Raw genomic sequence first — 17,327 nt, 5'->3', positions numbered from 1 at the left:
ATGTGTTCAATGTATTTGCAGGACCTTCTTTTGGGGCCCAGGGACAATCTGCTTATACTCATGTTTAAACCTTCCATGAAATACTTCTATTTCTGTGGGTGAAATGTAATTTAAATAAACATCACCAATGGAGAATAAAGTGAATTGCTCTCAAACTAGTTGCATCAGTAGTACTGTTGGAGCAGTTCTAAGGAATGCTGATGACAAAAATGAAAATAATCTTGTACTAAATCAGATGCCAAACTATGCTAAATTTTGGCATAATGTATTTTTGGGTAATGACATTTAAGAAAACTTTCGAGGAGAAAAGCACACTGTCTACTATTCCCCCCTACACATTGGAAAATGAGTTCCATTATTTTGTTACAGTGGCAGAATTGAGATTCCACATGCTGAGCCAGAGTTTGAGAACCAGTAGGCAGAAGTATTACAAGAAAATAAGGGAAGAGGCTGGGCGCGGTGGCTCACGCCTATAATCCCAGCACTTTGGGAGTCCAAGGTGGGCAGATCACGAGGTCAGGAGTTTGAGACCAGCTTGGTCAGCATGGTGAAACTCTGACTCTACTAGAAATACAAAACATTAGCTGGGCATGGTGGCACGTGCCTGTAATCCCAGCTACTCAGGAGGCTGGGGCAGGAGAATTGCTTTAACCAGGGAGGCAGAGGTTGCAGTGAGCCAAGATCGTGCCACTGCACTCCAGCCTGGGCAACAGAGCGAGACTCTGCCTCAAAAAAAAAAAAAAAAAAAAGATAATATAAGATAAGAAAATGAAAGGGCTGTACAGTGTGTGTGTGTGTGTGTGTGTGTATGTGTGTGTAAGGGGACAGGCTCTGCATGTACATGCAGTCTGCACCCCTCACAGCAGTTCTACTTCTTCTATTTTGTCCTTCACCTTCAGCTTCTGTGGACAGAATGTCCAAATCCATAGCACCACTTCATCTTTACAACCACCACTGTGAGGTTCCGTGGTGCATATTATCATCCAACTTATGGTTAGATGAGGAGGTCATCTGTGTGTGTGTGTGTGTGTGTGTGTGTGTGTGTGTGTGTGTGTGTACTCCGGTATTTTTAGGTGGAATACCAGGATGGTTTTCTTAGATGAAAATACAGAGGTTGAGAAAAGATGTAACTTGCCCAGGACGGCACAGATTTTTGTATTTATATATTTTATATCCTATATTCATATATTATCTATTATGCATTCTATATGATATATTTTGTATTACTTAAAACAGTAAATAATAGTTTGATTTTTGCCCACAATCAAATGACCTATGGTTCTTTAGAATACAGGCACAAATCTCTGAGGGTTCAACCTAAGGGGTGAGACACCTGGAAAAAAATCTAAATCAGTGTTCAGAAGTGAGGCTATTCATTAATTTCCTTCAATAGGCCATCTGTTGCTACTGAAGAAAGTTTTTATGTTTGATTTTGAATGATACAAAAGATTACTTTGTTAATGTGTGTCACTGTGAAGTTTTTTTTTCTTTTTTCAAATTAATTATTGTTAAATACGATTATCTTTTCAAGGTGCCAGATTAACTGGATACATGAAGACACTTTTCAAAGCCATCATCAATTGAGCACACTTGTGTTAACTGGAAATCCTTTGATATTCATGGCAGAAACATCCCTTAATGGCCCCAAGTCACTGAAGCATCTTTTCTTAATCCAAACGGGAATATCCAATCTCGAGTTTATTCCAGTGCACAATCTGGAAAACCTGGAAAGCTTGTATCTTGGAAGCAACCATATTTCCTCCATTAAGTTCCCCAAAGACTTCCCAGCGCGGAATCTGAAAGTACTGGATTTTCAGAATAATGCTATACACTACCTCTCTAGGGAAGACATCCAGTCTCTGGAGCAGGCCACCAACTTAAGCCTGAACTTCAATGGCAATGATGTTAAAGGCATTGAGCTTGGGGCTTTTGATTCAACAGTCTTCCAAAGTTTGAACTTTGGAGGAACTTCAGATTTGTCTGTTATATTCAAGGGTCTGCAGAACTCTACTACTCAGTCTCTCTGGCTGGGAGTGTTTGATGACACTGATGACAAAGACATTAGTTCAGCCATGCTCAAGGGACTCTGTGAAATGTCTGTTGAGAGCCTCAACCTGCAGAAACACCGTTTCTCTGACTTCTCATCCACCACATTTCAGTGCTTCACCCAAATCCAGGAACTGGATCTGACAGCAACTCACTTGGTAGGGTTACCCTCTGGGATTAAGGGTCTGAACTTGCTCAAGAAATTAGTTCTCAGTGTAAATCATTTTGACCAATTGTGTCAAATCAATGCTGCCAATTTCCCCTCCCTTACACACCTCCACATCAGAGGCAACGTGAGGAAACTTAACCTTGGTGTTGGCTGTTTGGAGAAACTAGGAAACCTTCAGACACTTGATTTAAGCCATAATGACATAGAGGCTTCTGACTGCTGCAGTCTACAACTCAGAAACCTGTCCCACTTGCAAACCTTAAACCTGAGCTACAATGAGCCTCTTGGTCTCCAGAGTCAGGCATTCAAGGAATGTCCTCAGCTGGAACTCCTGGATTTGGCATTTACCCACTTACACATTAATGGTCCACAAAGTCCCTTCCAAAACCTTCATTTCCTGCAGGTTCTGAATCTCACCTACTCCTTCCTTGATACCAGCAATCAGCATCTTCTAGCAGGCCTACCAGCTCTCCGGCATCTCAGCTTAAAAGGGAATCACTTTCAAGATGGGACTATCATGAAGACCAACCTGCTTCAGACCGTGGGCAGCTTGGAGATTCTGATTTTATCCTCCTGTGATCTCCTCTCCATAGACCGGCAAGCATTCTACAGCCTGGAAAATATAAGCCATGTAGACTTAAGCCACAACAGCCTGACATGCGACAGCATTGATTCTCTTGGCCATCTTAAGGGAATCTACCTCAATCTGGCTGCCAACAGCATTAACATCATCTCATCCCATCTCCTCCCCATCTTGTCCCAGCAGAGCACCATTAATTTGAGTCACAATCCCCTGGACTGCACTTGCTCAAATATTCATTTCTTAACATGGTACAAAGAAAACCTGCACAAACTTGAAGGCTCAGAGGAGACCACGTGCGCAAACCCGCCACCTCTAAGGGGAGTTAAGCTATCTGATGTCAAGCTGTCCTGTGGGATTACAGCCATGGGCGTTTTCTTTCTCATAGTATTTTTATTATTGTTCACTATTCTGCTCTTTTTTGCAGTTAAATACCTTCTCAGGTGGAAATACCAACACATTTAGTGCTGAAGGTTTTCAGAGAAAGCAAATAAATGTGCTTAGCAAAATTGCTGTAAGTGAAGGAACTGTCATCTGCTGGTGACCAGACCAGACTTTTCCGATTGGTTCCTGGAGCTGGGCAGGGACTCACTGTGCTTTTCTGAACTTCCTACTCCTGTGAGTCCCAGAGCTAACAAACCTCTAGGCAAGGACACCGACTCAGGCCAGAGGGCCAGACGCTGCTGTGAGAGGCACAGAGCCCTTTCTACATGTGGAAGGTGGGAGGAAGCAGAGGGAGGGGCTGGGCAAGGACTGCCAGCTGGGAGTCACCCACGGGGAGGCTGTCACCCTTCTACTCACCGACAACCCTCCCAGCACCCGATACCCTGCCCCTGAAAGGAGATCATCAGCCCCCACAATTTGGCAGAGTGGAAGCCAGCCCTGCTACCCCCCCCCACCCCACCCCCGCCTACAGCATTGTGCTTGGGTCTGGGTTCTCAGTAATGTAGCCATTTGGGAAACTTAGCTGGAGACAAAGTCTTAATGCTTATTTTAAATGAAAAACACAACAAATTTAAAAGAAAAGACAGAAATGAAACTTGGTATCAAATAGCCTCCATTCATCTTCTTAATCCTTAGGTCTGTACGGTCTCTACAATGCCCCTAGGGTGTGAATGGCTATATAAAAAAAGAACTCACCCCCAAGGTTTAGAATTTCTGCCACGTTTGCCCACTCACTTCAGAAAATAGGCAGAGATAGGCTCGCTCTGCCTATCTGGTGTTCTGGTTCTTACATTACAGATCCTAACTTGCAGGTGGGCTGTGATCCAAAACGCGCTTCTCATTCAGGCATTCGGTTCTTAGAAGACACTTTCCCAGCAGAACTGTGAGATAAATGGTGGTTTGGTTCTCAGTCTGGCCCTTAAAAGCCTGTTTGCTTCGGAGAACATTTGAAATAGCACATTTACATGAAAACTAGGAAGAAGACATCCCTGCATGCTAGCTGTTGGGAACACAGTAAAGCTGGCTTAGTGAAAAGTGGTTTCTGTTGAGGCTGGGGATGTCAGCAAAGGTCACACCAGCAATGTACAGGGGCCTGGACCATTGAATGAAGAGAGACAAAGAGCAATGTCATGACTTAGGCCTAAAGGGCCATATCACACAGGCTTCTATCTTCTGAAGTCTTGATTGCCAGACAAGCTTGGCGGGAGTTCCTGGACTCAAGGGGTGCATTGATAAGGCCTGGATTCAGATCCATAACCAATTTTAGGGTAGCAATAGAGATGGTAACTTATAGTTATGAAATTCTGATAGACTATCAAAGTAAAAATTGATCAAACCAACCAGAATATATGTGCCCTTAGGTTGAGGGCATACTAGTGGGACATCAGAACAGAGTGGAAACTCGGGGGTCATCCTCTTTGTCTCTTCACCCCCAGGAAAAGCAAGACAGGCAGGGAACAGGAGTGGGTGAAGCTTTTCCCTGCTCAGGGATTTTCGGCCTTGGAATTTGCTTTTTCCTTTGCCTGGAAGATGCTGCTACTGGCCTCCAAATGGCTCGTGCCCTCATCTCCTTGAGATTTCAGTGCTGATATTTTCTTCTCTCCGAGAGCGTTTCTCTGACCTAGCTAATCCAAAGCAACCTCTATGCATCACTCAATTCACTCTCATAGCACCGGGTTTTAGTATTTTTATAATGCTTAGCAGTGTTTGGAATTACTTTCTTCATTTGTTTTAATTAATCTGTCTTGTCTCTCCCAAATACAAGCTCCATGAGAGGGTCTTTGCCCAAGGATATCCTAGAACATGGCTGGGACATAGTAAGGACTCAAAATCTTTTTAGTATGTCCTAATCCCTGAGCCTTGATGGCTTCTAGTTCTGCCACCATGCCCGTCCTACTGACTCTTGCTCCTGACGTTTCCACTGTTTCCTAGGCCTCCCACATGTTTTTCACTGGAATATTTTAGGAAAGTCTGTACAAAATGGATTCCCAGGCCTCACCCTCAGATATTGAGATTCTGTTGGACTGAGGTTGGCTCTGGATTCCCAGCCAAATGATTCCATGTAAAATCCCTCCCTATTCTTAGTTATAAATGTATTACTCCTGCTTTTCCCACCATAGAGTGTGGAAGGTCCACATTCTAAGAATCCAGTCTTAGACAGCACCAACCCATTGAGTTCCTGCATATTCTGTCAGGTGTAAGCTCTTTCTTGCCTTAGGGATTTAAACTGCAGATGGAGTATACTAATTACTGATTTATCGACCCATAGACATACTGCCCTCCATAATATTTAACATGTAACTTGGAAAAACAAGACAATGAAACAGGCCCAAGACTTAGCAAAGCATAATGGTCCATCCTGCTTTCCCTTCTCAGGCCCACTCCCTTCTATGTGATGCAGCTTGCTGCTCCGTAACTGATCTAAGGCTTTGTGACAGCTCCTCTGTTTTAACCAACAGTAAATTCACCGCACAAAGTCAGAAAGGGAGCTTTTTGATGGCTGCTGTCAATTTTATTGCTTTATCCTGTTTACTAGGATAGAATCTGTAACATGGTGGGTTTATTGGTTTTATGTATTGCATGTTGTTGCTGCTCTGACAAGCTACTCCTATAAAAATGTGTTATTATTGCATGATGTAGCTCAGTGAGCTGACCCTGCATTTCAAAGGGTACTGAAGCAAATATCATTGAAGTCCATAAAAGCTGACTGGCCTCCATCACAGAGGACTCTCTGCATGAGCTGCAACTCCTACAATCTGAGAGAGAATTACATCTTACCCTGTGCCAGCAGCCACTGAGTACAGCACAGCCCTGAACCCAAGCATTATCTGTAAAATTCCAAGACAGAAAACTGTCATTCCATTCTTATTTGTCCAACTCTCTAATCAGTGTTGTTTGCAATTTTGATACCTACAAAAGTATGAAACAAACGGCTCTAGAATGTTTTCCTATATTAGTATAGTGTGCAAGATGGGTGGCTGACATTGTTTGGCCCTGAATGCTGAATAGAAACTTGAATTATAGCAAGAGGGGATGTGGTTGTTTCTTAGCAAGTCATGACTGGGGGGGTCCCGGGTGTTGGGCTGGAGTTGATGGCCTGACACATTAAGAGTGTGAAGGTCTAACATGGTGGGAGTTAGCCTGAAGGCTGTGGAGGAATGGATGAGCCCAGTGGGCTATTCCAGTTTAACAACAGAATAATCCGGGGACTTCTTTACAAAACAGATTCCGGTGCTTCACCCCTAGATATTGGGATTCTGTTAGACTGGGATTGGCCCTGAACTGTCAGCCATGTAAAATCCTTCCTTTATCTTAATGTTATCAACCAATAGCAGAAGCACATGTTAGGCCCCATGAGTCAAATGAGCTGGAGAATTGCTTTATATCCCATAAGAGGAAATTTCTTAACAAAATGGGGGAAAAGCGCTAAGGAACCCTCAAATCCAAGGGTGAAATGTCTTGGTCAGGCAGCTCATTAGTCCCTTCTGCCGACACTGCCAGACTCCAAGACCCTGTTCCTAAAGCCACTCTGCTCTCCCACCCACCCCTACCCACTCTACCTTATCCTAGCTATTGGCAATTTGAAATCATTTTTTGAATACCGTGGAACTTGATAAAGGTAAGAATTAATTTACATATTCTATTTAAAAGCTGTTATTGCTCATGAACGATTAAGCAGTGAAGTTCATTGAACACCATTCTCCAATCCTCCCCATCTTTGATTAATGTTCTCTGAGCTCTTGGCTAGATCCTGCAAAGGTAAGCAGAGGACCAGTGGCCACCAGAGCATCCATTCCATCTCCTCCTCCACCCTTCACGTTGATTAATGGGTTTTCTAAATAAATTGGGTCTCCCTTTTTCTTTCTCTCTTCCTTAGAGAGAACCTAAGTGTGCAACAATAGATAAATGATTAAGTATATTAGATGGTCTGAATACATGTGGAGATATTCCATGCTCTTAGGTGTAACAACTTAACACTAAAAACATGTTGATTCTACTAGCAATCAGAGAAATACAAGTTAAAATGAGATAAATGTTTATATTTGTTGGACTGGCAAAAAGAGAAAGTTGAGTGATAGTGTAGTTGTGGCTGTGTGGTTTCAGGAACTACATGCCCTGATTATGGGGGTGTAGATTGGTACAGCCATTCCAGGACCATCTGGCAACAATGAATCAAATCAAGTATATTACTCACAAGCTGCTTGAGGTTGTAGCCCAAGAAAGCATCATATGTCCACAAAGATATTCATTGCAGCATTATTTGTGGAAGGGAAAGTTCACAGCAACGTAATTGTCCGGGTAAAATGGGGAAGGAAGTAGGCGGGTAAAATGGGGAAGAAGCTCAAGACAGGGGGCGCTATGCAGTAATTAGAAGCAGTGGATTAGCTGCAGCCATAGCAATGTAGCTGAATCGTAAACATATAGAACTTAATGGGGGAAAAAACAAAATAATATATTAACATGGTCATCTACATAACTTGAAAAAGCATGCATAAAAACAATGATACATATATTTTGCAGGAACAAAAACAAAAACATAAACCATCGACATAATTGTTTATGGGGTGGTGGTGGGGAATGGAAGGGACTATTGAGATAATTAAATGAATCTTAGGATAGGTCAAAGTTGATGTGCCAAGAACAGAAGAGTTGGCCTCCATGGTCTGCACCTGAGGTCCTCTAACACACACATGTGCACACACGCAGAAAGAAAGTGGTATGGCCCAAACGTATAATGAAATGCCATGCAGCCATTATACATATTGCAGAAGCATATGTTAAGCCCCTTATAAACATCAAAATATATTTGCGTTAACATTCAAGTGAAACTGGCCCAAGAGTTACATAGACAGTTGCTTTTTTGATAAGCATAGATATGCACCCTTCTGCTGTTAAAGCTTGAAACACGTTTATTTGAGGAGTTCCTTTCTCAGGAAAGGACCTCAGACCTCTCACAAAAAGTATCGAAGAACTGAAACTAGATTGCCACACCGTATGCCACACCCCTCATTCACTGTGATTGCTTCCTTGCCCCTCCCAAATTCCTGTTTTCTTACATATTGTTACATTTTTTATGTAACTATTTCCCATGCTTCCCAATAAGAATCACCTATCCCTCACATTTTTCCTTACATATTGTTACACTTTATACATTGTTTATATATGCTATATCAACCCCTGGTTTAGTTGGTCAGGGAGATGGATTTGAGACTGAGCTCCCATCTCTTCTGCTGCAGCACCCGATGAAAGCCTTCTTCCTTGGTGATAACTGTTGTCTCAGGGATTGGCTTTCTGTGCAGTGAGCAGCAGGACCTAGAACAAACTCCAGGTGTTTTGGTGACACAAGCGGAACAGCAGAAGAGTGGGCTGAAGAGCATGCCCACTGTTATTTCATTATTCAGCAAAACAAAACAAAACAAAATACCTGTAAGTTAAAGAAACAGAGTGGCTGGTAGGATTTCAGTGATTCAAGTACTTTCTTCTTATCTATATATTTCCAACATGCCTTCAATGACTAGCTATAGACAATAAGGAGAAAAATTAAATTTTTTTTAAGGAAGACTTTTGCTTTTAAAAAGATATAAAACAAAGAGATTATAGATTGTGAGAATGTACAGGTATTGAAAAGGAGACAGTGTTTTTCTAAGGCTTTGTGGTTTGTTTTTTTTTTTTTTGAAACAGAGTCTTGCTCTATCTCCCAGGCTTGTGTGCAGTGGTGTAATTTCTGCTTACCGCAACCTCCCGGGTTCAAGGGATTCTGCTGTTTCAGTCTTGCGAGTAGCTGGGATTACAGGCATGTGCCACCATGCCCGTCTAATTTTTTATTTTTAGTAGAGATGGGGTTTCTCCATGTTGGTCAGGCTGGTCTTGAACTCCCGACCTCAGGTGAGCCACTGGCCTCAGCCTCCCAAAGTGCTGGCATTGCAGGCTTGAGCCACCGTGCCCAGCCTAGGCTTTGTGTTTTCAAATGCAAATGGTAAAGCCCAAGCTTTGTGTGTTGCTCTTTCCTCTTTCTGAGGGAACAGAGGGAGCCATGGCTATTCTAAGGATCCCTATTTGAATGGGACAGTAGGACATGCATTACAGGGAATGTCCATAGAATTGCTTTCAGCCCCAACAGGAGTAGGTATGTCTCCAACTCAGGAAAATTACTTCAGTACAGCATTGTTTAACACAGCATACATATTCCAAAGGGACAGAACTTTCAGGCAAATGATTTTTATTTAGACAGGTTAAGGCTGGAGGATATGGTGATGCCAACCTGACAAATGCAGACTTTGTAGCTGCAACATGCTTGCTGCAGGCCTTGCAAACATCTTTTCATTCTTCCTTTCCCAGATGCTGACAGCCATCTCCCAGCAGCGCTTAATGAAATGGCAGAAGACTATTTGTTAGAGGCCTTCAACTTTACAAGAGCAATAGACATTTCATCAAGCTGTGTGGGGTGATACGTTGTAGCCAGATGCAACAGATCTTTTTCCCACATCTGGACATACTGAACTGGCATGTCACAGAGTGTACAGAGAACTTCAGTCTTCAGACACATTCCCTTTTTCAAGTGCTTGCCTCCATACAAGTATTGGAATTGACAGCCCCACCATCAGCCAGCGATGTTGTAAGAGATAGTGATCTTGTCTTTTGAAATGTTGAGTCTCAGAAATCAGTGAGATGTTGCTGAGTGTTTTCCTATAAAAATAGTGCTAATGACTCCAGTTCAGGATCTGAGGTGTCTTAACTCCCAGATAACTTGAACATGGGTTAGGCTGATAGGCTTTCAGCATACAAAACGTAATTGAACCAAGGTTCAGCAAAGCCTTAGTCATTTCCAGATTTTCTAGATATATCAGACATGTAGGGGGTAAAGAGAAGAATAACACAAAATGATTGCTTTGAGGAATAAAAGCATCCTGACAGGAGGAAAATTAAATTTAGAGAACTGCCCTACCATAGCTTTTCTTAATGCATGGCCTAGAATGAAGGAAGAAAATTTCTGTATTTACTATAGCTACACTTTTGCATGTTACATTTGCATCGTGAACCGCAAATGCTAGATGAGAAATTATCTACTGATTGATTAGAACTGATAAAGAAACGCTATTACAGAGAACAATTAGCTTCCTTCACTTATGGTTTCCCACCAATCACCAAATTCATAATGTAGTGCCATATGAGTTTTCTACATGGATAGAAGACATAAAATAGCTTAGGTCATTCACAGGGGGGCCTGAATCTGAATTCAATTACATAGCACCTGGTAATACTTAGAAAGGTCAAGAGCAATAGAACCAGAAAAATTCAGATTCTAATCCAAGCTCTCTTTCCAGGGTGTATGTTAAGCAAACGATGTAGCCTGGCTTGGCCTGATTTCTCATCTATAAAATGGGAATGCCACCACCTGGTTTGAGAATTGTGTTGATAAGTAAGACGGCTGATAAAAAGCATCTAAAAAGCATCTTGCTCAGTGTGTGTGTGTGTGTATGTGTGTGGTGTGAGCACCACTATGCCCAGCTAAAGGACTTAATCTTGAACAATATTTGTGTAAGTTAAAAAAAAGGCAAACTTCCACTCAGCAAAAAGTAATCTGCAAAAACCCATCCTTTCCATAATACCCGTGTAATAATCAGTAATATTTTTTGGAGGTGGAATGTATATGAGTATGTTAGAAAAAAGCTCACTAGTCATTATCTTTCATGCTAAATTTTTATTTCAATGTTATGCAACTGCATAAGTATAAATATTTTGTTCAATATACAACAATTATGACATCCATAAGGAATTTCTTAGAGAAAATAAGACTGCAAACACTTTATTGCACAGATCCTAACAAACTTTTAAGCTGGTAAATCTACAGCTGGGAGTACTACCAAGGAGCACATCCTACAATCACACAGAGACTGACCAAATAGAACACAGTGAGGAGAATTTCTACCAGCTGATTGGAGAGGTTTACAACAAACAGGTAATACATGAATGCAACCTTAAGTACTCTTTACTCATTCATAATGAAAAACATATTTGGCAAAAATGATGATACACTATACAAAATATACATAAAAATATCATTTGTAAACAAATAGCTAGTTGTGCTTTAAAGGAAATTGGACAGTTAAAAGCAAAGGCTTGTAAACCATGAACTACCTCCCCGATAGACCTGTCCCAATGGCTGAATGTAGAAGGACTGAGTTATGACAATTGCCAAACACAGATATGTATTATAAATGTTGAGACCAGTTTTGAAATCCATTTAAGCTCTTGTAAAATATTTGTTTGTTTGTTTTTTTAACAGCTTCACAATGTAGTGATGGGGAATGGCTAAAACCATATGGAAAAAAATTAGGGGCAAGGAGAAGGCTTTTCTTTTTATTTTTTTTTTCCATTTTGCCAATGCCAACTCATTTTATAATGAAGGACAACTGAGCAGTCGGTTAAGTTATGCCTTTGTTTTCAGAGTGGAGTTTACAGCTTTACTAGAAGATTTACAATCCATACGGCCATAAGATGATGCTGTGCTTAGATGAACAATTTTATAGCCTGAAGATACTAAGACATCCCCAAGAGAGTCTGGGTGCTAGATTACTTATTTATTGGTGATTTTTTTTCTCTTACAAAACAAAAAATTCTGCTATGGTTCCCAAGCATCTTATAAATACTTATCTGTATTTTCTCTTAGTGCCTTAGTATTTATATCAGCAAGTGCCATCTTACAACACAAAACAAGCCACCAAAAAAAGAAACTGCAACAACAAAAACAGAAACAAAAAATCAAAAACCTTCGGCACTAAAATGATTTGACAAATTCTACATATTCCACAGTATACAAAATTTAAATAAGGCTTAGCAAAAGTAAAAAGGATGGTCACATTCAAGCACCAAATAGCTCCAACGAGTCTCTTTGTTACAAAAATGCTGCTCTTTATTAAGACAGTATTTTTGGCATACAAATAAAGAGATCAGGTTATGAAATGTATGGAGCTACTAGATGCATCAGAAATGAATGTGAAACCCAGGAACTTGCTAAAAACAGCAAGCTTCATCTACAACATAAGGCCCCAGCTATGTATTAAAATGTATCTGATGTCCTGATTATTCCTTATTAATATATATGCTACGATGCCAAAATCCACCCCCAGTTCTTTTCCTCAAAAAAGCAAATTTAAAACCTCTTCCAATGCCTGATGCTCACTTCTTGACTTAAGTACTAGATTTGGGTGCAGCCAGTAATTTTCCTTTTTATTCTAGAGCAGGGCTGGTGCAGGACTACTACAAAATGTGTGCTTCTTGGACTAGTCACTCATAGCATAAAGGCCTGAGTTTAAGAGTTTGAAAAGCAGGAAAACAAAGAAAATCAAAAGAAAGTTGATGTGTGTTTATAGTCCCCACTCTACCTCAGGTGAAGACCAGACATACACATCCACAGGTAAGACCAACTGGCCTTTTAGATAGTTGGACCAGGGATCAAGTGTCCATTGGGATGGCTGTGTAAGGAAATTGGCTAGCTTCACTTGTCCTGGCCATTCCTAATGGAGGAGGATTTCAAATGCAGTAGAGTAGTTCTTGCTTTAGATCTGGAAATATAGGTAGCCAGATACAGTACTATCAGAAACTCTGGTTAAAACACACATAAAAACTCACAATCTACTGTGTTTAGGGCTTTCTTCTGTCTTTACTTGAAATGTTTTAGCTTATAAAAATGGAAACTTGAAATATTCTCTTAAACCACAGACCAAAACATCTAGGTGGATGTGTATATACACGAATATGGGTGTATCTCTGTTCATACACACCCAATTTCGACCATTTTGCTTCATTACTACATTATGATAAATGGTAAAGCAAAAATCTTATTTAAAAAAAGCTGTAGTAAACGACACAATCAGCAGCCAGGTATAGACTCTACATCCCAAACCAAACACGGTGCTATATATTTACAGAGAATCTTTCTCCTCAACAACCCTCAACTATAAAGGTAATTTTTTTGTTTTTGTTTTTTGTACAAACACTATCTGGTAACAGTTTTACCGGTTACAACTGGGAAGGCATCTGGAAGAAGGGCCCCTCTTTGTCTTTCTCTCTCCCCTTTCTCAATGAGGCTCCGAGCTCTGCTGGCGGACATTCCCACACAGTGCTGGTTTCGAAAGGTAGTCAAGACAGTCGCGCGTTCAGGACGGGTCTCCACAGTCCTGCCCCGGGGCCCGCCCCGTTACAAGGCCTTTTTGTGAGGGCTGCTACGCAAACTCTCTTTCCCCCGCCTCTGCCGTACCACAAAGTCCTTTTCATTAGAGAGGGAGATGAGGCGGTCCGTGTTCGGGGCTGGGGATGGCTTGGTCACATCTCTGCCCACGTTCTGTTTCCTCGTTGTGGGAGGCTGGGCTAGGGCAGGGTCCTTCCCTCTGGTTTCCCCTACGGTAGCAGTCACCGAGAGAGCCCTGTCCCGGTGGCTGGCTCCGCCCGTGGTGTTTGGGTCGGGGTGGTTTGACTCCAGAGTCAGAGTGGAGACCCGGAAGCAGGGCAGGGAGTCGCTCTTTGTCATGTGGGTTCGGGCCTCCCCTGCAGGCTGAGCCTTCCTATGGTTCCTGCTGCTGGGGGCTGGGGGCTCCTGCGCGCCCCCGGCGGCCTTGTCAGAAGAGGTGTCGCTGCAGGCTGTAGAGGCCTCTCGAACTCCCGGCCTGGCTTCGGGAAAGCTGGAGGAGCAGCTCAGAGGCTTTTCCGGGAGAGCCGTGGATCGCAAAGAACTCTGCCCGGTGGCTGAGGGGGACCGTTTCATGCTGCTGGGCTTGTCTGCCTCCACCGGGGGCTTCTGGGCACAGGGCCCTTTCCCTCTGGCCTCCGGGAAACCCTTCCCCACCCCCGCGGCTGGCCGCTCTGCCCCTTTCAGCCGTGCCTCGCCGTGCGCAAAGGCAAGGCTGGCCTCGTGCGTGTTGCTGTCTGCTGGAGCATAAAGTGCTTCGGTGCATTTCTTCCCTTCTGCCCTCCTGTCGGTGGCGGCGGCCGGCTGACTCGGGCTTTTGTCTGTCTGTCTGCACAGCGCGGGGCAGTCTTTCACAGTGGATGGTTTGGGGTGCTTTGGAGACAGGGTTTGCTTCTCACCGACAGCGGTCAGTTTCTGGTCCGCTGGCTCACTAGGCCCTGGGTGTCCCGGCCTTGGCAAATGCACGGGCTTCTCCAAAACCTCCAGGGGCCGCCCACCATTGGCGGGTTGTAGCTTGCTGTCTAGAGGACCCCGGTCAGTGTGCAGACAGACAGAGGGCCCACTTTCTCCCTGGCCGACCTCACCGCTGGCTTTGTTCTGGGAGCCTGGGGTGGCGGGAAACACATCCGGCCCACTCCTACTGTGGCCCTTCCCCTCTCTGCTAGAGCCACCGACGGACTGAGTGGCAGGCTCCTGGCCCTTGGTGGCCCCAACACTTGGTTTCTGAGAGGAGAGGGATCGGTCAGGGTGCTTAGACTTTGGAGGACCCGGGTCAGGGCCAGGCCGGGGCTTGTGGCTGCTGTTTTCACTGTGTGCAGCAACGGGCTTGGGAGGGTCCTGGGGGCTCGGGCTGGGCTCTGGGGCGCTGAGCTTGGCCCCCGGCCCTCTGCCAGAGGCGTGGCTTGGGGAACTGCAAGGCTGCCTAGCAGCCGGGCTCGGCAGGTCTTTGGCGGTCAGAGGGGGTGGAGGGATACTGCTGGGATGCCTTTGCAGAGGCTGTTCCTTCCTTTCAGGTTCCTTGGCACCATCTTTCTGCACAGATGGGAAACTGGAGAGTTTTTCACTCTTGCCACTCTCAATTCCAGGTGGCTGCAGAGACCTCCGGGCAGGAGGGGCTTCGGGCTTGGGTTCCACGCCACGCCTCACCTTGCCCAGCTCCTTCTCACAGGGAGTTCCAGCCGAGTGTAGAGAAGAGTCGTCTCTGCACAGGAGCCTTGTCTCATCTAGACCATCTTTGTGGTTCGTTTTTCCACCCGGCGCCCATGCTTTCTCCATGGCCTGGGTCTGTGTGTAGAAATCTGGGTGGGTCCTTCCCATAGAGGGGAGATTTTTGGAGTTGTCACTGGTTTTAGTAGTTTCTGGAGAGCACAGCTGCATGCAGGGCTCTCTGCATATGTCAGCCCTCGGGGCAGACCGCTCGCTTCTGGCTGTGGATGGGCCTCTTTCAGCCGATTCCCTCAGGCCTGGCTTCTCCCTTGAGGGGGAAACTTCTGGTGGGAGCAGGCCACGGGGCCTGGCCAGGTCAGCCTGCAGGTTCTGCCCCGGACCGGTTAGAAGCTTGTTGTCCGTGGTGTGGTCTTGGTGTTTGGGGGAACTGCCCTCTCTCTGTTGGGGATTGCTTTCCATGACAGTTGCAGGGCTCCTGGCAGTAGGATGGGGACCTTTCCTTTCCCTCTTTAACTCTGGGTGGGGCAGGGAAACTGCTGGTGAATTCTGGAGACCATGACTGGGGGGCAGGAACCGAGGCTCGAGCAGGTAGGATTTATTCATCTTTAAGCTGGCAGGAGAAAGGTCTCTTGCACTGGCAGTTTCACTCTTTTTCCCACTGCTGCTGGGGAGAGCTGGTGGCACAGAGGGCCCCACATCACCACCTGGGCTGGGGCTCTGTACAGACTCTGGGGAAGGTAGTTCTGTCTTGGAGGCCTGAGGTCCGGACAGGAGAGCAATGTCCAGAGTGCCCTCAATCGGCTTCAGGCATGAGACAGTCCTCCCTTCCAGCTTATACTCAGAGGGGCTCTTCCTAACAGGGGACTCAGGAGCAACCAGGCCAGGCTTCTCAGCTCCACTGTCCACCCGGCCGGTTAAGGCCTTGAGGGGAACAAAAGAGACGGTGCTCATCTGAGCTGCATGAGTGCTGCTGACAAAAGCTCGGCTCTCGGAGGCTGGTGGGGGCTCCTGCGGCCCACCCATGGGTCGGACTTGGTTCCCTGGCAGGCATTCGTGGGTGCTAGCTGTCATCTTGGGCTTCAGCACAGGGCAGAGGTTGTCCTCTTTGTCCTCCAGTGACATTTTCTTTCGCAGGTAATCGATGTTGGCCAGCTTGCTGTCTAACTTCTCACATCGGAGAAGCTCCTTGGCCTGGGAAGCCTTCTCTGTGCCTTCTCCCTTCCCGGCGACACCCCTGTCGAGGGAGTGGCAGAGACCATCCTGGAGGGTGCCAGGAGCAGGGGCCCGTCTGAAGTCCCCACCACCCTGGCTGTGCTCTGCAGATGCCAGACCATCGGAGATGGCACCCTCGCTGGCACGCACGCTGGCCTGCTTGTGAAGAGCATCCTTCAGCAGGCTGCCCAGCGGCGGCGTTTCCTGCAGGGCCACTTTGTTTTCAAAAGGACTTGACCTTTCCACAGCCTTCGGATAGATTTTTTTCTCTCTCTCTTCTAGCTTAAACAGAGCCAGGTTTTCCAAATCACTCCCAGGTCCGTGGGATTTCTGGTGGGATTCTGGTTTCTCTGGGAAGCCATCTGGTTTCTTCACCACCACCTTGGCCTTCAGCTTGTCACGGTCCAGGTCGTCTACCGACTCCTGGCGGCCCAGCTTCCGGGAGACCGGGCGTTTCAGGCAGCCTTGCTCCACTGGCCGGGCGCGGCTGAGCGGCGGCGCATCGCACACGTTCTCGTCCAGGCTCTGCAGTGGCGCCTCGCGCTGGGACTGCTCCCGCTGCACCTCCTCCTGGGTCACCTCCAGGCTGTGCTTGCGGGAGCACAGGTGCTTCTTGTCACTGCCATAGGAGGGCGACAGCTTTTCCTCGGACTGCACACGCTTGAGCAGTGGGGACCTGGGGGGCTCTGCGCTCTTGGGTCTCACAATGTGTCTGACGATGGTGGGCGGGGAGTGCATCTTGCTGGGAAAGGCTTGGGCGATCTTGGAATTACCCAGTGAGTGTCCCAGAAGAGGGGACGGTGACCGCTGCGGGGAGGTGGGTTGTGGGGTTGGAGAAGGCGTTCGGGCCAGTGGGGACAGCGGGATGTTGCCGGCCGACTTTCGCCTCCCAGACCGGTACCGCTGCCCGCTAAGTTTGGGTGCCAGACCGTGGAGGGTGCTAGGCCGGATATGCCCGGACCCCGCTGGGGAATTGGGGGCACTAGAACTCGGGGAGCTGCTCTGGGAGGAATTAGTAC

The 17,327-nt window shown here is 45.7% G+C and overlaps 2 protein-coding genes across 14 annotated transcripts in view; one reads left to right on the top strand and one right to left on the bottom strand.

Annotated features, from left to right (window-relative positions):
* CD180 (CD180 molecule) overlaps nucleotides 1-11,974 on the top strand; it is a 23,896-nt gene extending 11,922 nt beyond the window's left edge. Inside the window, exons 3-4 of one of the 2 annotated variants that reach the window (XR_001108932.3) lie at nucleotides 1,532-3,514; nucleotides 9,579-11,974. Coding sequence is in view for 1 of the 2 variants with exons in the window: in XM_012462245.2 (XP_012317668.2) it covers nucleotides 1,532-3,260 (1,729 nt within the window). In the remaining variant the exon portion in view is untranslated. Of the gene's footprint in view, nucleotides 1-1,531 lie in introns of both variants that reach the window. The other variant, XM_012462245.2, reaches the window with a different exon arrangement.
* Nucleotides 10,922-17,327, bottom strand: part of MAST4 (microtubule associated serine/threonine kinase family member 4) — a 564,457-nt gene continuing 558,051 nt past the window's right edge. For all 12 annotated transcript variants that reach the window (XM_064376019.1, XM_012462235.2, XM_064376020.1 and 9 more), the window contains one exon: nucleotides 10,922-17,327. In XM_064376019.1, the coding sequence (XP_064232089.1) occupies nucleotides 13,441-17,327 (3,887 nt within the window). In that variant the 3' untranslated portion in view covers nucleotides 10,922-13,440.

Source organism: Aotus nancymaae, unplaced genomic scaffold (assembly GCF_030222135.1).
Source record: "Aotus nancymaae isolate 86718 unplaced genomic scaffold, 86718_ANA_hifiasm-v0.15.2.pri h1tg000014l, whole genome shotgun sequence".
Taxonomy (NCBI): Eukaryota; Metazoa; Chordata; class Mammalia; order Primates; family Aotidae; genus Aotus; species Aotus nancymaae.
The sequence above is the reverse complement of the archived record's forward strand: the minus strand, read 5'-3'. Positions and strand labels throughout refer to the sequence as shown.